This window comes from Salmo salar, chromosome 01 (genome assembly GCF_965601325.2).
Source record: "Salmo salar chromosome 01, fSalSal1, whole genome shotgun sequence".
NCBI lineage: Eukaryota > Metazoa > Chordata > Actinopteri > Salmoniformes > Salmonidae > Salmo > Salmo salar.
The window spans coordinates 78,940,751-78,961,905 of record NC_138291.1 but is presented as its reverse complement, the minus strand read 5'-3'; the positions used below and the strand labels follow the sequence as shown (position 1 = coordinate 78,961,905).

The following is a 21,155-nucleotide window of genomic DNA, read 5'->3' as shown; positions in this document are numbered from 1 at the left end:
GTTTTCCTGGTATACCGTTGGCCAGATGGCTGTTAGCCCCGGGGTGGATGATGTCACCCAGACTCTTCTTCAGTTTCTCGTAGCAGGCGAAGTAGAGAGCGTGCGCCGGACCCGCCCCCACGGCCGTGGCATTCAGCCCTCTCATTGGTCGCCAGACACCCTCGGTGGTTATGATTCGCCGAAGAGCGTCCATCACATTCCGGTAACGGGCAGCAGGCTCAGGCTGTAGGCTCTGCATACGCGTCTACACAGGGAAGAGAGGTTAGAGGTCACACACCTACTGGTTACCCTAGTCATAACCTAACCATACACTTCCCGCCATACCTAACCTTACTGCAACCATAACATTTAACTTAAAATTTGAGAACTACCATGTTAGCAACCAATGAAATCTGAGCAGAGGTGGGATGAATACACTGCTAACCAATCAAAACACAGTAAGTAATAGTCAGTGCTTATACCTTCCACCCGCTAAATATTTTGAAAATGTTGAGTAGTCATGCCCACGCCCAGTTGAATAGAAGTGTTGAATAACGAGACCCAGGGTCAGAGGGACAAAAGCTGACTTCCTGTAAGCATCTGTCCCACTAGCAACACTCCAAAAACCTGACTCCACACACAAACACAATCCTTATCATTGGGCCAGTGTCAGGATTCATCCTCTCACAGTAAGTCTAGTGCTGTGAGAGCCAGAGGGTCTTCTAATAATGACCACATCACCACAAGCAAAGGAGGCCCTGGGCTCTCACATGCCGATTGTTTTCTGCACTGGTGTGTGCACGCTTTCCAGGAAGTATAAACAGGGCCTCGGGCCACCGTTATAGGCTATGTGGAACTCTAGGCCTGTAAGAGATTGATAAGGGAATTTATATGTTTAAAAGGTAATGACTAAACAATTCCACCCTGAAACGTAATTATGACATTATGTAACATATATAATGAATAATTAGACAAACGTAACTATTAGATTCTGTAACATGTATAATGAATTAGAATGATAAACTTCAGTCTAATAAGGTTTGGTCGAGACAAGTAGAAATGTTTGTGCGACTAAGAAAATACAGAGAACAATTGAACTGTGTATGACCTGACTGGAACTCTGAGAAACTTACGGCAGGAAAGGGAGTCCCATCAAGGTCCCTCTAATCTCGGGGGAATGGAACTGCCAGCTTGGTAGTGATAAACAGTGGTGAGAACTACGGGGAAGGATACATCCCACCTACTGTTCGTGTGTATGTATGTGCATAGGCTATTTACTGTTTGTGTGTAGGTATGTGTGTAAGTAGGGAGGGAGTAAGTTATAAAATGACATGTTCTTTGTATTTTGACTTTAGAACGTTCTCGTGAATAAACTTTACGGACCTTTTGCATAAGCTGAGTCTTTACCTAATTATTATTAAACCCAGGGTCTTACAAACCTTGGGGATTGGTCAAAGCTTATTGATTGGTAGTTATTATCATTGGGATTGAAAATTCTCGTGACAGCTTGCTCCTTTCGAGCCGGATCTCAATACCTGCTTCTGTCGGTCCAGGGAGACACCAAAACCGTGCACAGGCGGATGAAAGATCCGTAGATTAACCTCTCTGGGGTATGTGGGACGGTAGCGTCCCACTCGTGAACAGCCAGTGAAATAGCAGAGCGACAAATTCAAAACAACAATAATCTCATAATTCAAATTTCTCACACATACAAGTATTATACAACATTTTATAGATAAACTTCTCGTTAATCCAACCAAAGTGTCCGATTTCAAAAAGGCTTTACGGCGAACACATACCATTAGATTATGTTAGGACAGTACCTAGACAAGAAAAAACACATCCATTTTCCAAGCAAGGAGAGGCGTCACAAAAAAACAGAAATACAGCTAAAATGAATCACTAACCTTTGATGATCTTCATCAGATGGCACTCATACGACTTCATGTTACACAATACATGTATGTTTTGCTCGATAAAGTTCATATTTATATCCAAAAACCCCATTTTACATTGGTGTGTAATGTTCAGAAATGTTTTGCCTCGAAAACTGACGGTGAATGAGCACATCAATTTACAGAAATACTCACCATATACGTTGATAAAATATATAACTGTTAATCATAGAATTAAAGATAAACTTCTCCTTAACTTCTATGGGCTAGGTGGGACGTTAGCGTCCTCTATTCAACAGCCAGTGGAATCGCGTGGCGCGAAATACAAATTACTCAAAAATGCAATAATTTCAATATTTCAAACATACGACTATTTTACACCATTTGAAAGATAAGACTCTCGTTAATCTAACCACATTGTCCGATTTCAAAAAGGCTTTACAGCGAAAGCAAAACATTAGATTATGTTAGGAGAGTACATAGACACAAATAACCACACAGCCATTTTTATAGCAAGCATATATGTCAAAAACCAAAAACACAGCTAAATGCAGCACTAACCTTTGATGATCTTCATCAGATGACACTCCTAGGACATTATGTTATACAATACATGCATGTTTTGTTCAATCAAGTTCATATTTATTTCAAAAAACTGCTTTTTACATTAGCATGTGATGTTCAGAACTAGCATTCCCACCAAAAACTTCCAGTGAATTTACTAAATTACTCATGATAAACGTTGACAAAATACATAACGATTATTTTAAGAATTATAGATACAGAACTCCTTTATGCAATCGCTATGTCAGATTTTAAAATAGCTTTTCGGCGAAAGCACATTTTGCAATATTCTGAGTACATAGCTCAGCCATCACGGCTAGCTAATTTGACACCCGCCAAGTTCGACGCAACCTAAACTCAGAATTACTATTAGAAAAATTGGATTACCTTTGCTGTTCTTCGTCAGAATTCACTCCCAGGACTGCTACTTCCACAACAAATGTTGTTTATGTTCCAAATAATCCATAGTTATGTGCAAATACCCCCGTTTTGATCGTGCGTTCAGGTCACTATCCAAAGGGTAACGCGCGGGCGCATTGAGACAAAAAATTTGAAAATGTTCCTTTATCGTACTTAGAAGCATGTCAAACGCTGTTTAAAATCAATTTTTATGGTATTTTTCTCATAAAATAGCGATAATATTCCAACCGGACAATGCTGTATTTATTCAAAAAGGAAGAGAAAAAATGGCGAGGTCTCGTGAATGCACATTTCCTATCTCTTAGCCACCAGGCAGTCCAATGACAAACTGTGCTCCTGTTATCTGCCCGGAGACAGGAGACGCGTCAATCCGCTTTCTGAACGCTTTAGAGAGCCAATGGAAGCCTTAGAAAGTCCTACATAACTACAGTGCCCGTGGGGTTTCGATAGAGAAGCAAAGGGAGAACTAGAAATTCGCCAACAGGCCACTTCCTCCATGGAATTCTCTCAGGTTTTTGCCTGCCATATGAGTTCTGTTATACTCACAGACACCATTCAAACCGTCCAGACGAAAAGTCAAAAGTTCTATTAGAGTTTGTAGAAACAGGTCAAACGATGTGTAGAATCAATCTTTAGGATCTTTTTATCATAAATCTTCAAAAATATTCCAACCGGACAATTCGTTTGTCTTCATAAAGGAAAGAGAACCGAGCTCGTGCTCATGGCCGCGCGCGTGACTAAACTAATGGCCTACTGCCAGACACCTGATACAAACAGCTCTTATTCGCCCCCCATTCACAGTAGAAGCCTGAAACAACGTTCTAAAGACTGTTGACATCTAGTGGAAGCCTTAGGAAGTGCAATATGACCCCATAGACACTGTGTATTGGATAGGCAATCAATTGAAAAACTACAAACCTCAGATTTCCACACTTCCTGGTTGGATTCTTTTTCTCAGGTTTTTGCCTGCCATATGAGTTCTGTTATACTCACAGACATCATTCAAACAGTTTTAGAAACTTCAGAGTGTTGTCTATCCAAATCTACTAATTATATGCAATGTTTTAAAGGGAACCAAGTATTCTGTGCAAATGGAAGATGGGAATTGGGTATAAATTCAACCAGGAGGAAGGGGGGTCCGTAATGACTCCAGGTATCTGTGGCCACTACCAATATAAACTAGCTAAATGGTGAGACCTAAAACGTAAAATTGGTTAAAAGACATTGGAGAAAAACGTAAATTGGGAGGCAAAATATAATAGAATTATGAGAGAGGTCAGAGACATGATTATATTAATATAGGTCACCTGTCTAAATACGCTTAGAAGGGGATAGTCAGATCTTTCGGATAATCTAAGTCTGATTATCCAGTGAAGAAGGGAAACCTAATATAGCGGTGTGAGATACGAGATATTAATCAGTCAAAAGTCACAACGGAAAAATGGGCTCTTAACGAGGACTTTACAACCCTTGGGAAATAGCTTATAGTTGTATACGTGTGAGACCTAATGTCCGATCGAAAGACACCTCTATAGATAAAGTTTCAAGAAAGGAAAAGCACACACATAGATTGTGAGAAGAGATACACATAGAAATAATTGAATCAGAGTTTAAAATTACTTAATCCTATCCCAGGTATTCCTTAAAGAGGTGGGGTTTCGGGTGTCTCCGGAAGGTGGTGATTGACTCCGCTGTCCTGGCGTCGTGAGGGAGCTTGTTCCACGATAGGGATGCCAGAGCAGCGAACAGTTTTGACTGGGCTGAGCGGGAACTGTGCTTCCTCAGAGGTAGGGGGGCCAGCAGGCCAGAGGTGGATGAGCGCAGTGCTCTCGTTTGGGTGTAGGGACTGATCAGAGCCTGAAGGTACAGAGGTGCCGTTCCCTTCACGGCTCCGTAGGCAAGCACCATGGTCTTGTAGCGGATGCGAGCTTCAACTGGAAGCCAGTGGAGTGTGCGGAGGAGCGGGGTGACGTGAGAGAACTTGGGAAGGTTGAACACCAGACGGGCTGCGGTGTTCTGGATGAGTTGTAGGGGTTTAATGGCACAGGCAGGGAGCCCAGCCAACAGCGAGTTGCAGTAATCCAGACGGGAGATGACAAGTGCCTGGATTAGGACCTGCGCCGCTTCCTGTGTGAGGCAGGGTCGTACTCTGCGAATGTTGTAGAGCATGAACCTACAGGATCGGGTCACCGCCTTGATGTTAGTGGAGAACGACAGGGTGTTGTCCAGGGTCACGCCAAGGTTCTTAGCACACACATAGAGAGTAATAGCACACACACATAGATTGTGAGAAGAAGCATAATAACAACAATAGTAATTGAATAAACATGGGTAGTAAATCCTCTAAGGGGATTCCGGAATTAACCGGAGATGAGAGATATAATGCAGGGCAAGGATTTAAAAAAAAATCTATTTTGGCCCGAAAAGGAGAAAAAAGTACAAATTTGATGGATGTTTAAATATAGAAAAACTAGAATGAATGATCAGGCAGATGCATAAGGTATGTGGGGATAAGGCAGAGAAGCAACAGACTGAAGGGCTTGACACCGCTAGGGTGTGGCTGTCTGAAGCCCGGAAAAGAAGGCAAGTGTAGAGAAAGATTCAAGAAGGAAATCAACAGGGGAAAAATTATGTGCGTATGAGACCTAATAACTTATCAAAAGTCACAATAGTAATTATTCCTAAATTCTGAGTAGGAGATAGAGAGAGTGACAAAAGTTAAGAGAGGAAATGAAAAGAGAAGATAAGGGGACATACAGAAAGATAGAGGGAGAAAGAGAGAGACAACGAGAGTAATGAGAATCATCGCCGGAGAAATGCTTGGACCTTTAAATTAGGGCTATTTTCTGTGAATTGTCTCAGTAGTACGTGCCTGATTTTACGACTACAGACAATTATAAATAGGGTTATTTGCGAGGAGTCTTCGTCATTTCAATAGCTTTGGTGGTTCAGTTGTATAATTCTCGCCGGCCACACGGGACACTCGGGTTCGTTTCCCAGCCTAGGCACCAATTGACTAAAATCTGGGTTTCTGATTGTAATTCAACTATTGGTATGTTTTGCCTGGAAAGATACAGTCGTTAGTGTTTGTTTAAGATATAAACTGAACATTTTAATAGGCTTGTTTAGGTTAAATTGAAAGACTAATTCATTCAAAATAATAGCGAGGCGATTTCGATGTAATACATTGTCTGTTGCCTAAATGGTCTGCTGAAAATAACATATTGAGAAGGGAGTCGTATTTAAAATAACTGAATCAAAGAAGAGACAGTTCCCTAAATCTAATTGATTCTAATAATAAGCGGATAGGTAAGGGCGACAGAGTTGTGCCCACCGAAATGTTTATTTTTTTTATTCTAAAGGGTTGACTGATGTATGTTATAAATTTGGCGATTTACATGTTCCTTTTAAGTCTTGGACATTTCATAAGTATGAAGCTGAAAGAGAAGAGAAAGTTGTAAAATGTGCTTTTAATCTTACAATAGAGGTAAGGCAGAACGTTGTTTGAGTAGGGGGTATATTTTTGCCTACTGGTAAGAATAAGGGAGTTAGTTACAGTTGAATTATAAAAGTTGTGATAGTTTCTGATGATTGTTGCTTGGTGAATTTGAGCAGGAAGTTTAATGTATCCTAACATTATAATCTGTTTCCATTACGTGGAACAATGTCCAGTCATTACTAAGTGGAGGGGGAGCCTGGACATTTAGAATCTTGAATACAAGACATGCGTCAGTGTACTGCAAAATAAAATAAAATCCAACTCAGGAGCTCATGCTTTCTGAGAATGTAACTGATGATGGCTATTGGGTTTCCTATCAAGCACTTCGAGAGACTTTTTGCAGACAGACTGAATGGGTTTTAATGTTGTAAAGCAAGCTTGGTCCAAACTACTCAAGTAGTATTTTAAGTAGGGGAGTATCATAGATTTGAAGTACAGTTTGTTACCTCTGCAGTCAAACAATTTCATATGTTTTGGAAGTTAGCTAGGTTGAATTTGGTTATTTGAGTTACCTTTTTCACTTGCTTTTTAAAAGAGGTTGGAATCAAGTATGATGCCGTGGTACTTAAAAATCAGATACCACCTGGAGCTTCTCCCCTGATACATAGATATCTGTCTCAGGGGCATCAGTTGTTTTCTTTGTAGTGAGTTCTTGTGAAGCTTGTTGTTTACTATTTGCATGCATTTATCACTGTATCATCTGCATACATTGGGACTTCAGACTCTGTAAAGACAGAAGGAGTGCCACGGTTTCTTAAGAGATTTCCATTTTTCTTAGTGCCACGATATCTTAAAGGGGCACGCGCACACATGGAATTTTAGAAGTTTTATTTTCTGAGTTTTAATTAAACATGTGAATTCTTTTGATAAAGGAATGTTCTGGGAACCTGGGATACAGCATGTAGAAAAAGTTTGATGGTTTTTCTTTAATTTGTCTAATATAGTAAGAAGCACTTCTTTGAAGGGGTGGTATGACTTTTGACCTCTACCATGGCTTTCCTTTGCGGTCTGATCAGCCTCATTGGAAAGCCATTTGGATAAAGAATTTAAGGTAATTTGTAATACTGATTTTCAGGTAATTTGTGTAATTGATAATTATGGAGTTTTTGGTTCAAATTACAAATATGTCTAAGAACTAATGAGAAGAAAGGGCATAGTCTTTGACTAAGGGTAGGCTTCCTTAAGTCTATTTTCCTATGACCATAAGGGTACAATCATTTCTTTGTGGAGTTGTTCAGATTAGTGATTTTGATCTGATTATGTTATTTGAATATCTTTTGACCAGTAGTAATATTTTTATACATTACCTAGCTAGGTTTTATTTTCCCTTAGGTAGTCAGCTGTTGTCGTACGCAGTGTAAGAAATTTAACACAACACGGCTGTGAAATAGATATATTATATTGTTGAATAAGATTAGAAAGTTAGCAAAAATAAGTTTAATAATGGTAGACTTATGTTAAGTATTTAGGACATATTCTAAGCAAACAGGACAGGGATATATGACGACATCTGTGGTGATCCAGTATCATTGAGAGTATCGAGATAAACTTAATCAACTATGTAATAATCTTAGAGATTACTACCATAGACATGTTGATTTTTCTCAAATCCATGAGTGCAAACAGGGAGACAGTGAGACATTTAGTCAATATTTGGAAACAGAAACCATATTTGATACTGTCTGTTATGAGAAAGAGCGACAGACAGATAGAAGGAAGGGCAGATGGAGAAGTCCTCCCCCACACTGCTGAGACATTGATGGTTTAGGAGTAGCAGGAGGAGAACAAGATAGAGAGCAGATGGTTAGAATCTCATAATAAGCCAGGATTGAGAGAAGATAGAAGTGACACAGAATGGGTAGATAACAGTTACTGAGTGGAGACCAGAATATGTTTAGTAAATTCGTTAGGAAGAGATATGATGATTTTGTTGCACGTAGTTGTTACCCTAACTAAAAGGGGAATGAAAGCAGTTGGTTTCAGGAACTAAGGTGTTAGAAAATGAACCATTGCCCAGAAATTATTCTGCACAGCAGGCCAAAATAGTAGCATTGACTAGAGCCTGTGAAATAAGAAAGGAGAGAAAGGCTAGAGTTGGTTTACTAGGATCTATTTCTTTAAATAATGGATTACATTTCAGCTAATCAGGTAGACCATATAGAAATGCCAGAGTCAGGGAGACCAGAACAGGTAGGCATAGAAGTTGAAGATATACTAGCAGAACACATGAGAAGACTGTTTGTTAACCAAACCCGTATGTCCAAGATTTTGTGTCCAACAGGTGAATTAAAGGAGAAGGTGATTCACTCAATCCAACCAGGAGAAATGGGTGAGGATCCAGTCCCTGAGGAGGAAAGACTGAAAGCAGCCCCGTTGGGAAGGCCCATACCAGGTTCTGTTAGACCACCGCCTTTGCCATTAGAATAGCTGAGCGAGTCACTTGGGTCCATGTTACCCACTGCAAAAAGGTATGTACACATACAAGCCCTGCTGATCACACAGAGTTAAGAGAAGAACCGAGTACCAACAGGGTCCGGGGGTTACCTCCTTAACCTCTTGGGGCTAGGTGGGACGCTAGCGTGCCACCCGTGGTGCACTCCATCAACAGCAGGTGCATTTCAAGAGCGGCAAATTTGAATCCAAATAAATGTCAAAATTCAAATTTTTAAAAAATACAACTATTTTACACCATTTGAAAGATAAACATCTCCTTAATCTAACCACGTTTTACGATTTCAAAAAGGTTTTACGGCGAAAGCATAAATTTAGAGTATGTTAGGACAGTACATTTACAAGAGTTGTGTGTAATGTTTTGTCAAGTCAAAGACAGGGTCACCAAAACCATAAAACCAGCTAAAATGATGCACTAACCTTTTACAATCTCCATCAGATGACACTCCTAGGACATTATGTTAGACAATGCATGCATTTTTAGTTCTATCAAGTTCATATTTATATCCAAAAACAGCGTTTTACTATGGCATTGATGTTGAGGAAATCGTTTCCCTCCAATAACCGGCAGTCAAGTCAGCGTAACAAATTAAATAATTAAAATTAGAAAACATTGGTAAAATATTATATTGTCATTTAAAGAATTATAGATTTACATCTCTTGAACGCAATCAACTTGCCAGATTTAAAAATAACCTTACTGGGAAATCACACTTTGCAATAATCTGAGCACTGCGCCCAGAAAAATACGCGTTGCGATACAGACTAGACGTCATGTTGGGGAGATCTAAAATCGAAAATACTATGTAAATAATCCATTACCTTTGATTCTCTTCATCAGATGTCACTTCCAGGTATCACAGGTCCATAACGAATGTAGTTTTGTTCAAAAAAGCTCATCATTTATGTCCAAAAATCTCCGTCTCGTTAGCACATGATGTAAGCCAGCCGGACTTCTCGTCATGAACGAGGGGAAAAAATATATTTCCGTTCGTTCAAACATGTCAAACGTTGTATAGCATAAATCATTAGGGCCTTTTTTAACCAGAACATGAATAATATTCAAGGTGGACGAATGCATACTCTTTTATAACGTATTGGAACGAGGGTACCCAACATGAACTCGCGCGCCAGGTGTCTAATGGGACATCATCGTTCCATGGCTCTTGTTCGGTCAGATCTCCCTCCAGAAGACTCAAAACACTTTGTAAAGGCTGGTGACATCTAGTGGAAGCAATAGGAAGTGCCAAAATATTCCTAAACCCCTGTGTTTTTCAATGGGATAGGTTTAAAGTCAATACAACACATCAGGTATCCACTTCCTGTCAGAAAATGTCTCAGGGTTTTGCCTGCCAAATGAGTTCTGTTATACTCACAGACACCATTCAAACAGTTTTGGAAACTTTAGAGTGTTTTCTATCCATATATAATAAGTATATGCATATTCTAGTTACTGGGTAGGATTAGTAACCAGATTAAATTGGGTACATTTTTTTTATCCAGACGTGCAAATGCTGCCCCCTAGACCCAACAGGTTAACGAAGATTCCCTATCCCGACCGTTCATCACTGTGTGTGCTCCTAGAGGTGTGAGTATGGGGTGGTACCTAGCAGACCGACTAAGGGCAGGAGAGGGTTGGCGGTTTTTGGGAATATTAGGGACTCTGAGCTGCATCATAGTCTTGGTAATCTTTCTGATACATTCAGATCCACCACCTTCCGGTACTAATTATTCAATGCTGTTGTCATTGATAAGTAAGAGATAAACTATATAATACACTCACCATCCAGGAGGAGTGACTTACAGAATAAGGAATCAAAGAAAGGTCAAGATGTAGGATTTAAGGTAAACAAACAATTTCCTAGGGAAGCAGACAACTGTACAGGGATTGGGTTGGCCAGATTGAAGTACTCGGCCAACCCACCTCGGATCACTTTAACTCCTGATGAGTACCAGTGTGATAGATACAAGAATGTCACCGAGAACTTAGGTGATTTTAATGGCTGTAAGGCAATTGTTAAATGTGACCGACTTAGGTTTGGAAGTACAGGAAAAAATTCTTAACCTCACAGCACCTATAACTGATGTATGGTGGGCTTGTACCAGCAAAGGACGCATACGATAGACACTACCAAAAGGGTGGTTAGGAACTTGCGCCCCGGTGTTATTGGTCCAACCAGTTCAAGTTAGTCATCAGAGACCAGTTATAGGAGGCTAAAGTAGGCACAGGAGGAGTTTTGACCAGGATGGGAGTAGCTTTGTCTAGATTAATGATATTGGCATCCCCAGGGAAGTTCCAGATGAATACAAAGCTATGAATCAAATAGGTGAAGGCTTTACCACTACGTTCTTTTGGTGGTTGACAATAAATAAATAAAAAAAATGTGGATTGGATTAATTACATCTATTATAATCAACAGAGATTCATGAATGAAACCGGGGATGCAGTAAAGGGGTTCTCTGACCAATTATCCGCCACCTCCCTCATGACCTGGCAAAATAGGATGCTCTCGATATGTTATTGGCAAAAAATTACGGGGCATGTAGAATGATAGGGGTTCATTGCTGTACGTTTATTCTGAATAACACAGCTCCAGATGGATCAGTGACCAAGGCCCTGGCTGTTTTAACCACATTGGCTAACGAGTTAGCGGCGAACTCTGGGGTGGATACATCACTGACTGGGTGGTTCGATAGTATGTTTGGATTTTTTTTTTGTTGTTGTTGTAATTACCGTATAGTGGGCTGCTTTCACCTGTATGAGTGTGTTGGTGTTGTGTGGATACTGTTTGGTCCCTCGTGTGAGAGGTTTAATCACCAGAACTCTAGATCGATGACGCAACAGATGGTGAGATATGGACCGATTCCGAGCTCCGACCAGTGGGATGACGAATACAGGCCTCGTAGATGGCTCCGTTTCTTTCAACCACGAGAAGCATAACACATCTCCCCCATACCACGAGGGGCCCATGATGGATGAGACTATCTTCAATGTTTAGACAGACTTCTTTTAATGAAGGTTATAATGAAAAACCTAAAAAGAAGAGTTGTAATTGGATATAGGCCTAGAACAGTCATTGATGAGCATCTGATGTAAATACATGTATTGGTTTTGTGTAACATTTATGATTCCATATGGCGATTGATGTATCAGTGTGTATGATTTAGTCATGGGGTGGATTGATATGGGAATGTATATGTCTAAAGGTAATGACTAAACAATTCCACCCTGAAACGTAATTATGACATTATGTAACATATATAATGAATAATTAGACAAACGTAACTATTAGATTCTGTAACATGTATAATGAATTAGAATGATAAACTTCAGTCTAATAAGGTTTGGTCGAGACAAGTAGAAATGTTTGTGCGACTAAGGAAATACAGAGAACAATTGAACTGTATGACCTGACTAGAACTCTGAGAAACCTACGGCAGGAAAGGGAGTCCCATCAAGGTCCCTCTAATCTCGGGGGAATGGAACTGCCAGCTTGGTAGTGATAAACAGTGGTGAGAACTATGGGGAAGGATACATCCCACCTACTGTCCGTGTGTCTGTATGTGCGTAGGCTATCTACTGTTTGTGTGTAGGTATGTGTGTAAGTAGGGAGGGAGTAAGTTATAAAATGACATGTTCTTTGTATTTTGACTTTAGAACGTTATCGTGAATAAACTTTACGGAGCTTTTGCATAAGATGAGTCTTTGCCTAATTATTATTAAACCCAGGGTCTTACAAACATTGGGGATAGGTCAAAGCTTATTGATTGGTAGTTATTATCATTGGGATTGAAAATTCTTGTGACAGAGAGTTACATGTATCTTTGCAGATTGCTGCCATCTTGAAAAGGTTTTTCCTGCAATATATTTGATGTCAACGTCCCAATGTGACTAATCTCTGAATAAAAGTTAAATTAAATGAAAACAGTTCCCTCGGCCCTGACAAGTATATACAGTACCAGTCAAAAGTTGACGCCTACTCATTCAAGGGTTTTTCATTATCTTTACTATTTTCTACATTGTAGAATATCAGTGAAGACATCAACACTATGTAATAACACAGCCCTGACAAAAAAAAGTGTTAAACAAATCAAAATATATTTTACATTTTAGATTCTTCAAAGCAGCCACCCTTTGCCTTGAGAGCTTTGCACACGCTTGGCATTCACTCAACCAGCTTCACCTGGAATGCTTTTCCAACAGTACTGAAGAAGTTCCCACATATGCTGAGCACTTGTTGGCTACTTTTCCTTCACTCTGTGGTCCAACTCATCCCAATTGGGTTGAGGTCGGGTGATAGTGGAGGCCAGGTCATCTGACGCAGCACTCCATCACTCTCCTTCTTGGTTAAATAGCCCTTACACAGCCTGGAGATGTGTTGGGTCATTGTCTTGTTGTAAAAACGAATGATAGTCCCACTAAGTGCAAACCAGATGGGATATCGCTGCAGAGTGCATGCTGGTTAAGTGTGCCTTGAATTCTAAATAAATCACTGACAGTGTCACCAGCAAAGCACCTCCACCATGCTTCATGGTGGGAACTACATGCGGAAATCATCCATTCCCCTACTCTGCGTCTCACAAAGACACAGCGGTTGGAACCAAAAATCTCAAATTTGGACTCATCAGCCCAAAGGACAGATTTCCACCGCTCTAATGTCCATTGCTCGTGTTTCTTGGGCCAAGAAAGTATTTTCTTATTGGTGTCCTTTAGTAGTGGTTTCTTAGCAGCAATTGGACCATGAAGGCCTGATTCACACAGTCTCCTAAGAACAGATGGTGTTGAGACATGTCTGTTACTTGAAGTCTGTGATGCATTTAAACTCAGCAAAAAAAAGAATTGTTCCTTTTTCAGGACCCTGAATTTCAAAGATAATTGGATTTTTACGAATTAAACACTGCTTCCCATGCTTGTTCAATGAACCATAAACGATTAATGAACATGCACCTGTGGAACGGTCGTTAAGACACTAACAGCTTACAGACGGTTGGCAATTAATGTCACAGTTATGAAAACTTAGGACACTAAAGAGGCCTTTCTACTGACTCTGAAAAACACCAAAACAAAGATGCCCAGGGTCACTGCTCATCTGCATGAACTTACCTTAGGCATGCTGCAGGAGGCATGAGGACTGCAGATGTGGCCAGGGCAATAAACTGCAATGTCCGTACTGTGAGATGCCTTAGACAGCGCTACAGGGAGACAGGGCAGACAGCTGATCGTCCTCACAGTGGCAGACCCCGTGGAACAACACCTGCACAGGATCGGTACATCCGAACATCACACCTGCGGGACAGGTACAGGATGGCAACAACAACTGCCTGAGTTACACCAGGAACGCACAATCCCTCCATCAGTGCTCAGACTGTTCGCAATAGGCTGAGAGAGGCTGGATTGAGGGCTTGTAGGCCTATTGTAAGGCAGGTCCTCACCAGACATCACTGGCAACAATGTCGCCTATGGGCACAAACCCACCGTCGCTGGACCAGACAGGACAGGCAAAAAGTGCTCTTCACTGACAAGTCTCGGTTCGGTCTCACCAGGGGTGATGGTCGGATTTGCGTTTATCGTCGAAGGAATGAGCGTTACACCGAGGCCTGTACTCTGGAGCGGAATCGATTTGGAGGTGGAGGGTCCGTCATGGTCTGGGGTGGTGTGTCACAGCGTCATCGTACTGAGCTTGTTGTCATTACAGGCAATCTAAATGCTGGGCATTACAGGGAAGACATCCTCCTCCCTCATGTGGTACTCTTCCTGCAGGCTCATTCTGACATCACCCTCCAGCATGACAATGCCACCAGCCATACTGCTCGTTCTGTGTGTGATTTTCCGCAAGACATGAGTGTCAGTGTTCTGCCATGGCAAGCGAAGAGCCCGGATCTGAATCTCACTGAGCACGTCTGGGACCTGTTGGATCGGACGGTGAGGGCTCGGGCCATTCCCCCCCAGAAATGTCCGGGAACTTGCCGGTGTCTTGGTGGAAGAGTGGGGTAACATCTCACAGCAAGAACTGGCAAATCTGGTGCAGTCCATGAGGAGGAGATGCACTGCAGTACTTAATGCAGCTGGTGGCCACACCAAATACTGACTTACTTTTGATTTTGACCCCCCCTCCCCCCTTTGTTCAGGGACACATTATTCAATTTCTGTTAGTCACATGTCTGTGGAACTTGTTCAGTTTATGCCTCAGCTGTTGAATTGTGTTATGTCCATACAAATATTTACACATGTTAAGTTTGCTGAAAATAAATGCAGTTGACAGTGAGAGGACGTTTCTTGTTTCGCTCAGTTTATTTGGGCTGCAATTTCTGAGGCTGGAAACACTATTGAACGTATTCTCTGCAGCAGAGGTAACTCTGGGTCTTCCTTTCCTGTGGTGGTCCTCATGATAGCCAGTTTCATCATAGCGCTTGATGGTTTTTGCGACTGCACTTGAAGAAAGTTATTGAAATTTTCCAGATTGACTGACCTTCATGTCTTAACCTCTTACATCTAGACGTTCCGCTAGCGGAACACCTGCTCCAATATCCAATGATAGGCGTGGCGCGAATTACAAATTCCTCAAAAATACAAAAACTTCAATTTTTCAAACATATGACTATTTAACAGCATTTTAAAGACAAGACTCTCCTTTATCTAACCACACTGTCCGATTTCAAAAAGGCTTTACAGCGAAAGCAAAACATTAGATTATGTCAGCAGAGTACCAAGCCAGAAATAATCAGACACCCATTTTTCAAGCTAGCATATAATGTCACAAAACCACAGCTAAATGCAGCACTAACCTTTGATGATCTTCATCAGATGACAACCCTAGGACATTATGTTATACAATGCATGCATGTTTTGTTCAATCAAGTTCATATTTATATCAAAAACCAGCTTTTTACATTAGCATGTGACGTTCAGAACTAGCATACCCCCCGCAAACATCCGGTAAATTTACTAAATTACTCACGATAAACGTTCACAAAAAACATAATTATTTTAAGAATTATAGATACAGAACTCCTCTATGCACTCGATATGTCCGATTTTAAAATAGCTTTTCGGTGAAAGCACATTTTGCAATATTCTCAGTAGATAGCCCAGCCATCACGGCTAGCCATTTAGACACCGACCAAGTTTAGCCCTGATCAAACTCCGATTTACTATTACAAAAGTTTCATTACCTTTGTTGTCTTCGTCAGAATGCACTCCCAGGACTGCTACTTCAATAACAAATGTTGGTTTGGTCCAAAATAATCCATTGTTATAGCCGAATAGCGGCGTTTTGTTCGTGCGTTCCAGACACTATCCGAAATGGTAAAGAAGGGTCGCGCACATGGCGCAATTCGTGACAAAAAAAAATTCTAAATATTCCATTACCGTACTTCGAAGCATGTCAACCGCTGTTTAAAATCAATTTTTATGCCATTTTTCTCGTAGAAAAGCGATAATATTCCGACCGGGAATCTCCTTTTCGGCAAACAGAGGGAAAAAAAAATCACAAAGACGGGGGCGGCCAGGTCACGCGCCTAAGCCCACAGTCCCTTGATCCGCCACTTGAGAAAGGCGATAATGTGTTTCAGCCTGGGGCTGGGATGACGACATTCAGGTTTTTCCCGGGCTCTGAGCGCCTATGGACGACGTGACACTTCCTACGTTAGAGCACAGATCCTTAGTAAAAGATAGAGATGGCAAAGACGTACCAGAAATGGTCAGACAGGCCACTTCCTGTAAAGGAATCTCTCAGGTTTTGACCTGCCATTTGAGTTCTGTTATACTCACAGACACCATTCAAACAGTTTTAGAAACTTTAGGGTATTTTCTATCCATATATAATAAGTATATGCATATTCTAGTTATTGGGTAGGATTAGCAACCAGATTAAATCGGGTACGTTTTTTATCCAGACGTGAAAATCCTGCCCCCTAGCCATAAGAGGTTAAAGTAATGATGGACTGTTGTTTCTCTTTGCTTATTTGAGCTGTTCTTGTCATAATATGGACTTGGTCTTTTACCAAATAGGGCTATTATCTGTATACCACCACCACCACTACCTTGTCACAACACAACTGATTGGCTCAAATGCATTAAGGAGGAAAGAAATTACACAAATTCCCTTTTAACAAGGCACACCAGTTAATTGAAATGTATTCCAGGTGACTACCTCATGAAGCTGGTTGAGAGAATGCCAAGAGTGTGCAAAACGCATCACCGGGGGCAAACTACCTGCCCTCCAGGACACCTATAGCACCCGATGTCACAGGAAGGCCAAAAAGATAATCAAGGACAACAACCACCCGAGCGACTGCCTGTTCACCCTGCTACCATCCAGAAGGCGAGGTCAATACAGGTGCATCAAAGCTGGGACTGAGAGACTGAAAAATAACTTCTATCTCAAGGCCATCAGCGCAACATAGCTTCAGTGTGTAAATCAGCTAGAAAGATGTGTCGGCATCAAGTAATTTTCTCTGGCCACCTCCCAGTTAGGGGGAGTGATGAGCTCTACAGCAAAGTCTCACAACTCAATCGCAGGTTAAAAACGGTTTTCTGCCCCTCCCAAAAGATAGAATTGTAGATAATTGGCCCTCTTTCTGGGACTCACACACAAACAGGACCAAGCCTGGCCTGCTGAGGAGTGATGGACTCCATCCTAGCTGGAGGGATGCTCTCATCTTATCTACGAACATAGACAGGGCTCCAACTCCTCTAGCTCCACAATGAGATAGGGTGCAGGCCAGGCAGCAGGCTGTTAGCCAGCCTGCCAGCTTAGTCGAGTCTGCCACTAGCACAGTCAGTGTAGTCAGCTCAGTTATCCCCATTGAGACTGTCTGTGCCTCGATCTAGGTTGGGCAAAACTAAACATGGCAGTGCTCACCTTAGCAATCTCACTGGAATAAAGACCTCTTCCATTCCTGTCATTATTGAAAGAGATAACATCTCAAAATAGGAATACTTAATGTTAGATCACTCACTTCCAAGGCAGTTATAGTCAATTAACTAATCACTGATCATAATCTTGATGTGATTGGCCTGACTGAAACATGGCTTAAGCCTGATGAATTTACTGTGTTAAATGAGGCCTCACCTCCTGGTTACACTAGTGACCATATTCCACGCGCATCCCGCAAAGGCAGAGGTGTTGCTAACATTTACGATAGCAAATTTCAATTTACAAAAAAAACAACTGTCTTTTGAGCTTCTAGTCATGGAATCCATGCAGGCTACTCAATCACTTTTCATAGCTACTGTTTACAGGCTGTTTACGTTTGCAATCACAACAAATAATCTGCTCAGACCCCAACCAAGGATCATCAAAAGACGTGCTATAAATTCTCAGACAACCCAAAGATTTCTAGATGCCCTTCCAGACTCCCTCCACCTACCCAAGGATATCAGAGTACAACAATCAGTTAACCACCTAACTGAGGAACTCAATTTCACTTTGCGCAATACCCTAGATTCAGTCGCACACCTAAAAACATTTGTCATAAGAAACTAGCTCCCTTGTATAGAGAAAATACCTGTGCTCTGAAGCAAGCTTCCAGAAAATTAGAACGGAAATGGAGCTACACCAAACTGGAAGTCCTCCAACTAGCTTGGAAAGACAGTACCGTGCAGTATCGAAGAGCCCTCACTGCTGCTCGATCATCCTTTTTTTCCAACTTAATTGAGGGAAATAAGAACAATCCTACATTTATATTTGATACTATCACAAAGCTCACTAAAAAGTGTGATAAATTCATTAACTTCTTTGAGGAAAAGATCATGATCATTAGAAAGCAAATTACGTACTCCTCTTTAAATCTGCGCATTTCTCCAAAGCTGAGTTGTCCTGAGTCTGCACAACTCTGCCAGGACCTAGGATCAAGGGAGACACTCAAGTGTTTTAGTACTATATCTCTTGACACAATGATGAAAATAATCATGACCTCTAAACCTTCAAGCTGCATACTGGACCCGATTCCAACTAAACTACTGAAAGAGCTGCTTCCTGTGCTTGGCCCTCCTATGTTGAACATAATAAATGGCTCTCTATCCACCGGATGTGTAACAAACTCACTAAAAGTGGCAGTAATAAAGCCTTTCTTGAAAAAGCCAAACCTTAACCAAGAAAATAAACAAAACTATGGGCCAATATCAAATCTCCCATTCCTCTCAACAACAAAAAAAGCTGTTGTGCAGCAACACACTGCCTTCCTGAAAACAAACAATGTAGAACAAAACGCTTCAGTCTGGTTTTAGACCCCATCATAGCGCTGAGACTGGACTTGTGAAGGTGGTAAACTACCCTTTAATGGCGTCAGACCGAGGCTCTGCATCTGTCCTCGTGCTCCTAGACCTTAGTGCTGCTTTTGATACCACCGATCATCACATTATTTTGGAGAGATGGGAAACTCAAATTGGTCTACATGGACAAGTTCTGGCCTCGTTTAGATCTTATCTGTCGGAAAGATATCAGTTTGTCTCTGTAGATGGTTTGTCCTCTGACAAATCAAAAGTAAATTTCAGTCTTCCTCAAGGCTCCATTTTAGGACCATTATTGTTTTCTATATATATTTTACCTCTAAGTGAAAACATTACATACGCTATTGTCACAAGACGCAGGCCTCCTTACTGTCCCTAGAACTTCTAAGCAAACAGCTGGAGGCAGGGCTTTCTCCTATAGAGCTCAATTTTTATGGAATGGTCTGCCTATCCATGTGAGAGACGCAGACTCAGTCTCAACCTTTAAGTCTTTATTGATTATTATTATTTGACCCTGCTGGTCATCTATGAACATTTGAACATCTTGGCCATGTGCTGTTATAATCTCCACCCGGCATAGCCAGAAGAGGACTGGTCACCCCTCATAGCCTGGTTCCTCTCTAGGTTTCTTCCTAGGTTCTGGCCTTTCTAGGGAGTTTTTTCTAGCCACCGTGCTTCTACACCTGCATTGCTTGCTGTTTGGGGTTTTAGGCTGGGTTTCTGTACAGCACTTTGTGACATCAGCTGATGTAAGAAGGGCTTCATAAATACATTTGATTGATTAACAGCCATCCCTAACACAGAGAGGCTGCTGCATACATTCAGACTTGAAATCATTGGCCACTAACAAATGGATCACTTGTCACTTTTTTAATTACACTTTAATAATAATGTTTACATATCTTGCATTACTCATCCCATATGTATATACTGTATTTCATACCATCTATTGTATTTTGCCTATGCCGGTCGGTCATTGCTCATCCATACATTTATACGTACATATTCTTAATCCATCCCTTTACTTAGATTTGTGTGTATTAAGGTAGTTGTGGAATTATTAGATTACTTGTTAGATATTGCCGCTCTGTCGGAACTAGAAGCACAAGCATTTTTGCTACACTCACAATAACATTTGCTAACCATGTGTATGTGACCAATAACATTTGATTTTAAGCTGTCATCAAGGCAAAGTGTGGATACTTTGAAGAATCTCAAAGATGTTTGATTTGTTTAACACTTTCTTGGCTACTACATGATTCCATATGTTATTTCATAGTGTTGTCTTCACTATTATTCAACAATGTAGAAAATAGTAAAAATAAAGAAAATCCCTTGAATGAGTGTCCAAACTTTTGACTGGGACTGAATATAGACACTCTTACTGACATTTGTGGCTGCTTTGTGTGATGTATTGTTGTCTCTACCTTCTTGCTCTTTGTGCTGTTGTCTGCTACAATGTTGTGCTGCTGCCATGTTGTGTTTCTACCATGTGGTTGTCATGTGTTGCTGCCATGCTAAGTTGTCTTAGGTCTCTCTTTATGTAGAGTCTCCATTGTCGTGATGTGCATTTTGTCCTATATTTTTAATCCCAGCAGGAGGCCTTTTGGTAGGCTGTCATTGTAAATAAGAATTTATTCTTAACTGACTTGCCTAGTTATATAACGGTTAAATTTTAAAAAATGTAGCCTTTGGTATGGTTTTGTATTGCAGAGAGCTTGCCTGGAAAGAGCATGCCTAATCTCAACCTGGATTGAGTGTAAACAACAAGTTACGACATTATCTCTACTGTGCAATCTGCCACAACCATTGCAAGCTATTTTACAAGGATTTTTAACTGTGTTTGTGTCAGTGCTAGTCCACTGGGGTCAGCTGTCAGCTTGAGCTAAGTCTCCTCCATCTGTACAGATCTGGTAATGTGTTTATGAGTAGGGCCAGTTAACGCCATGTTGTTTGACAGGTGACATGATTTATAGATCAGTGAGTCTGTGTAGCATCTAGCTCAGGCTGCCCTTCCTCAGCAGGCAGACAATTTCACTGTCTGGGCTGCACCTCAACACTCTAAAGATACATCCTCGCCTCCTCTCCTTCGTCTGTACGGATCTGAAAACAC

The 21,155-nt window shown here is 41.1% G+C and overlaps 1 protein-coding gene across 2 annotated transcripts in view; it reads right to left on the bottom strand.

Moving 5' to 3' along the window:
* slc25a28 (solute carrier family 25 member 28) overlaps nt 1-21,155 on the bottom strand; it is a 31,753-nt gene that overhangs the window by 8,075 nt on the left and 2,523 nt on the right. For both annotated transcript variants that reach the window (XM_014211720.3, NM_001173593.1), the window contains 1 exon segment: nt 16-244. In XM_014211720.3, the coding sequence (XP_014067195.1) occupies nt 16-244 (229 nt within the window).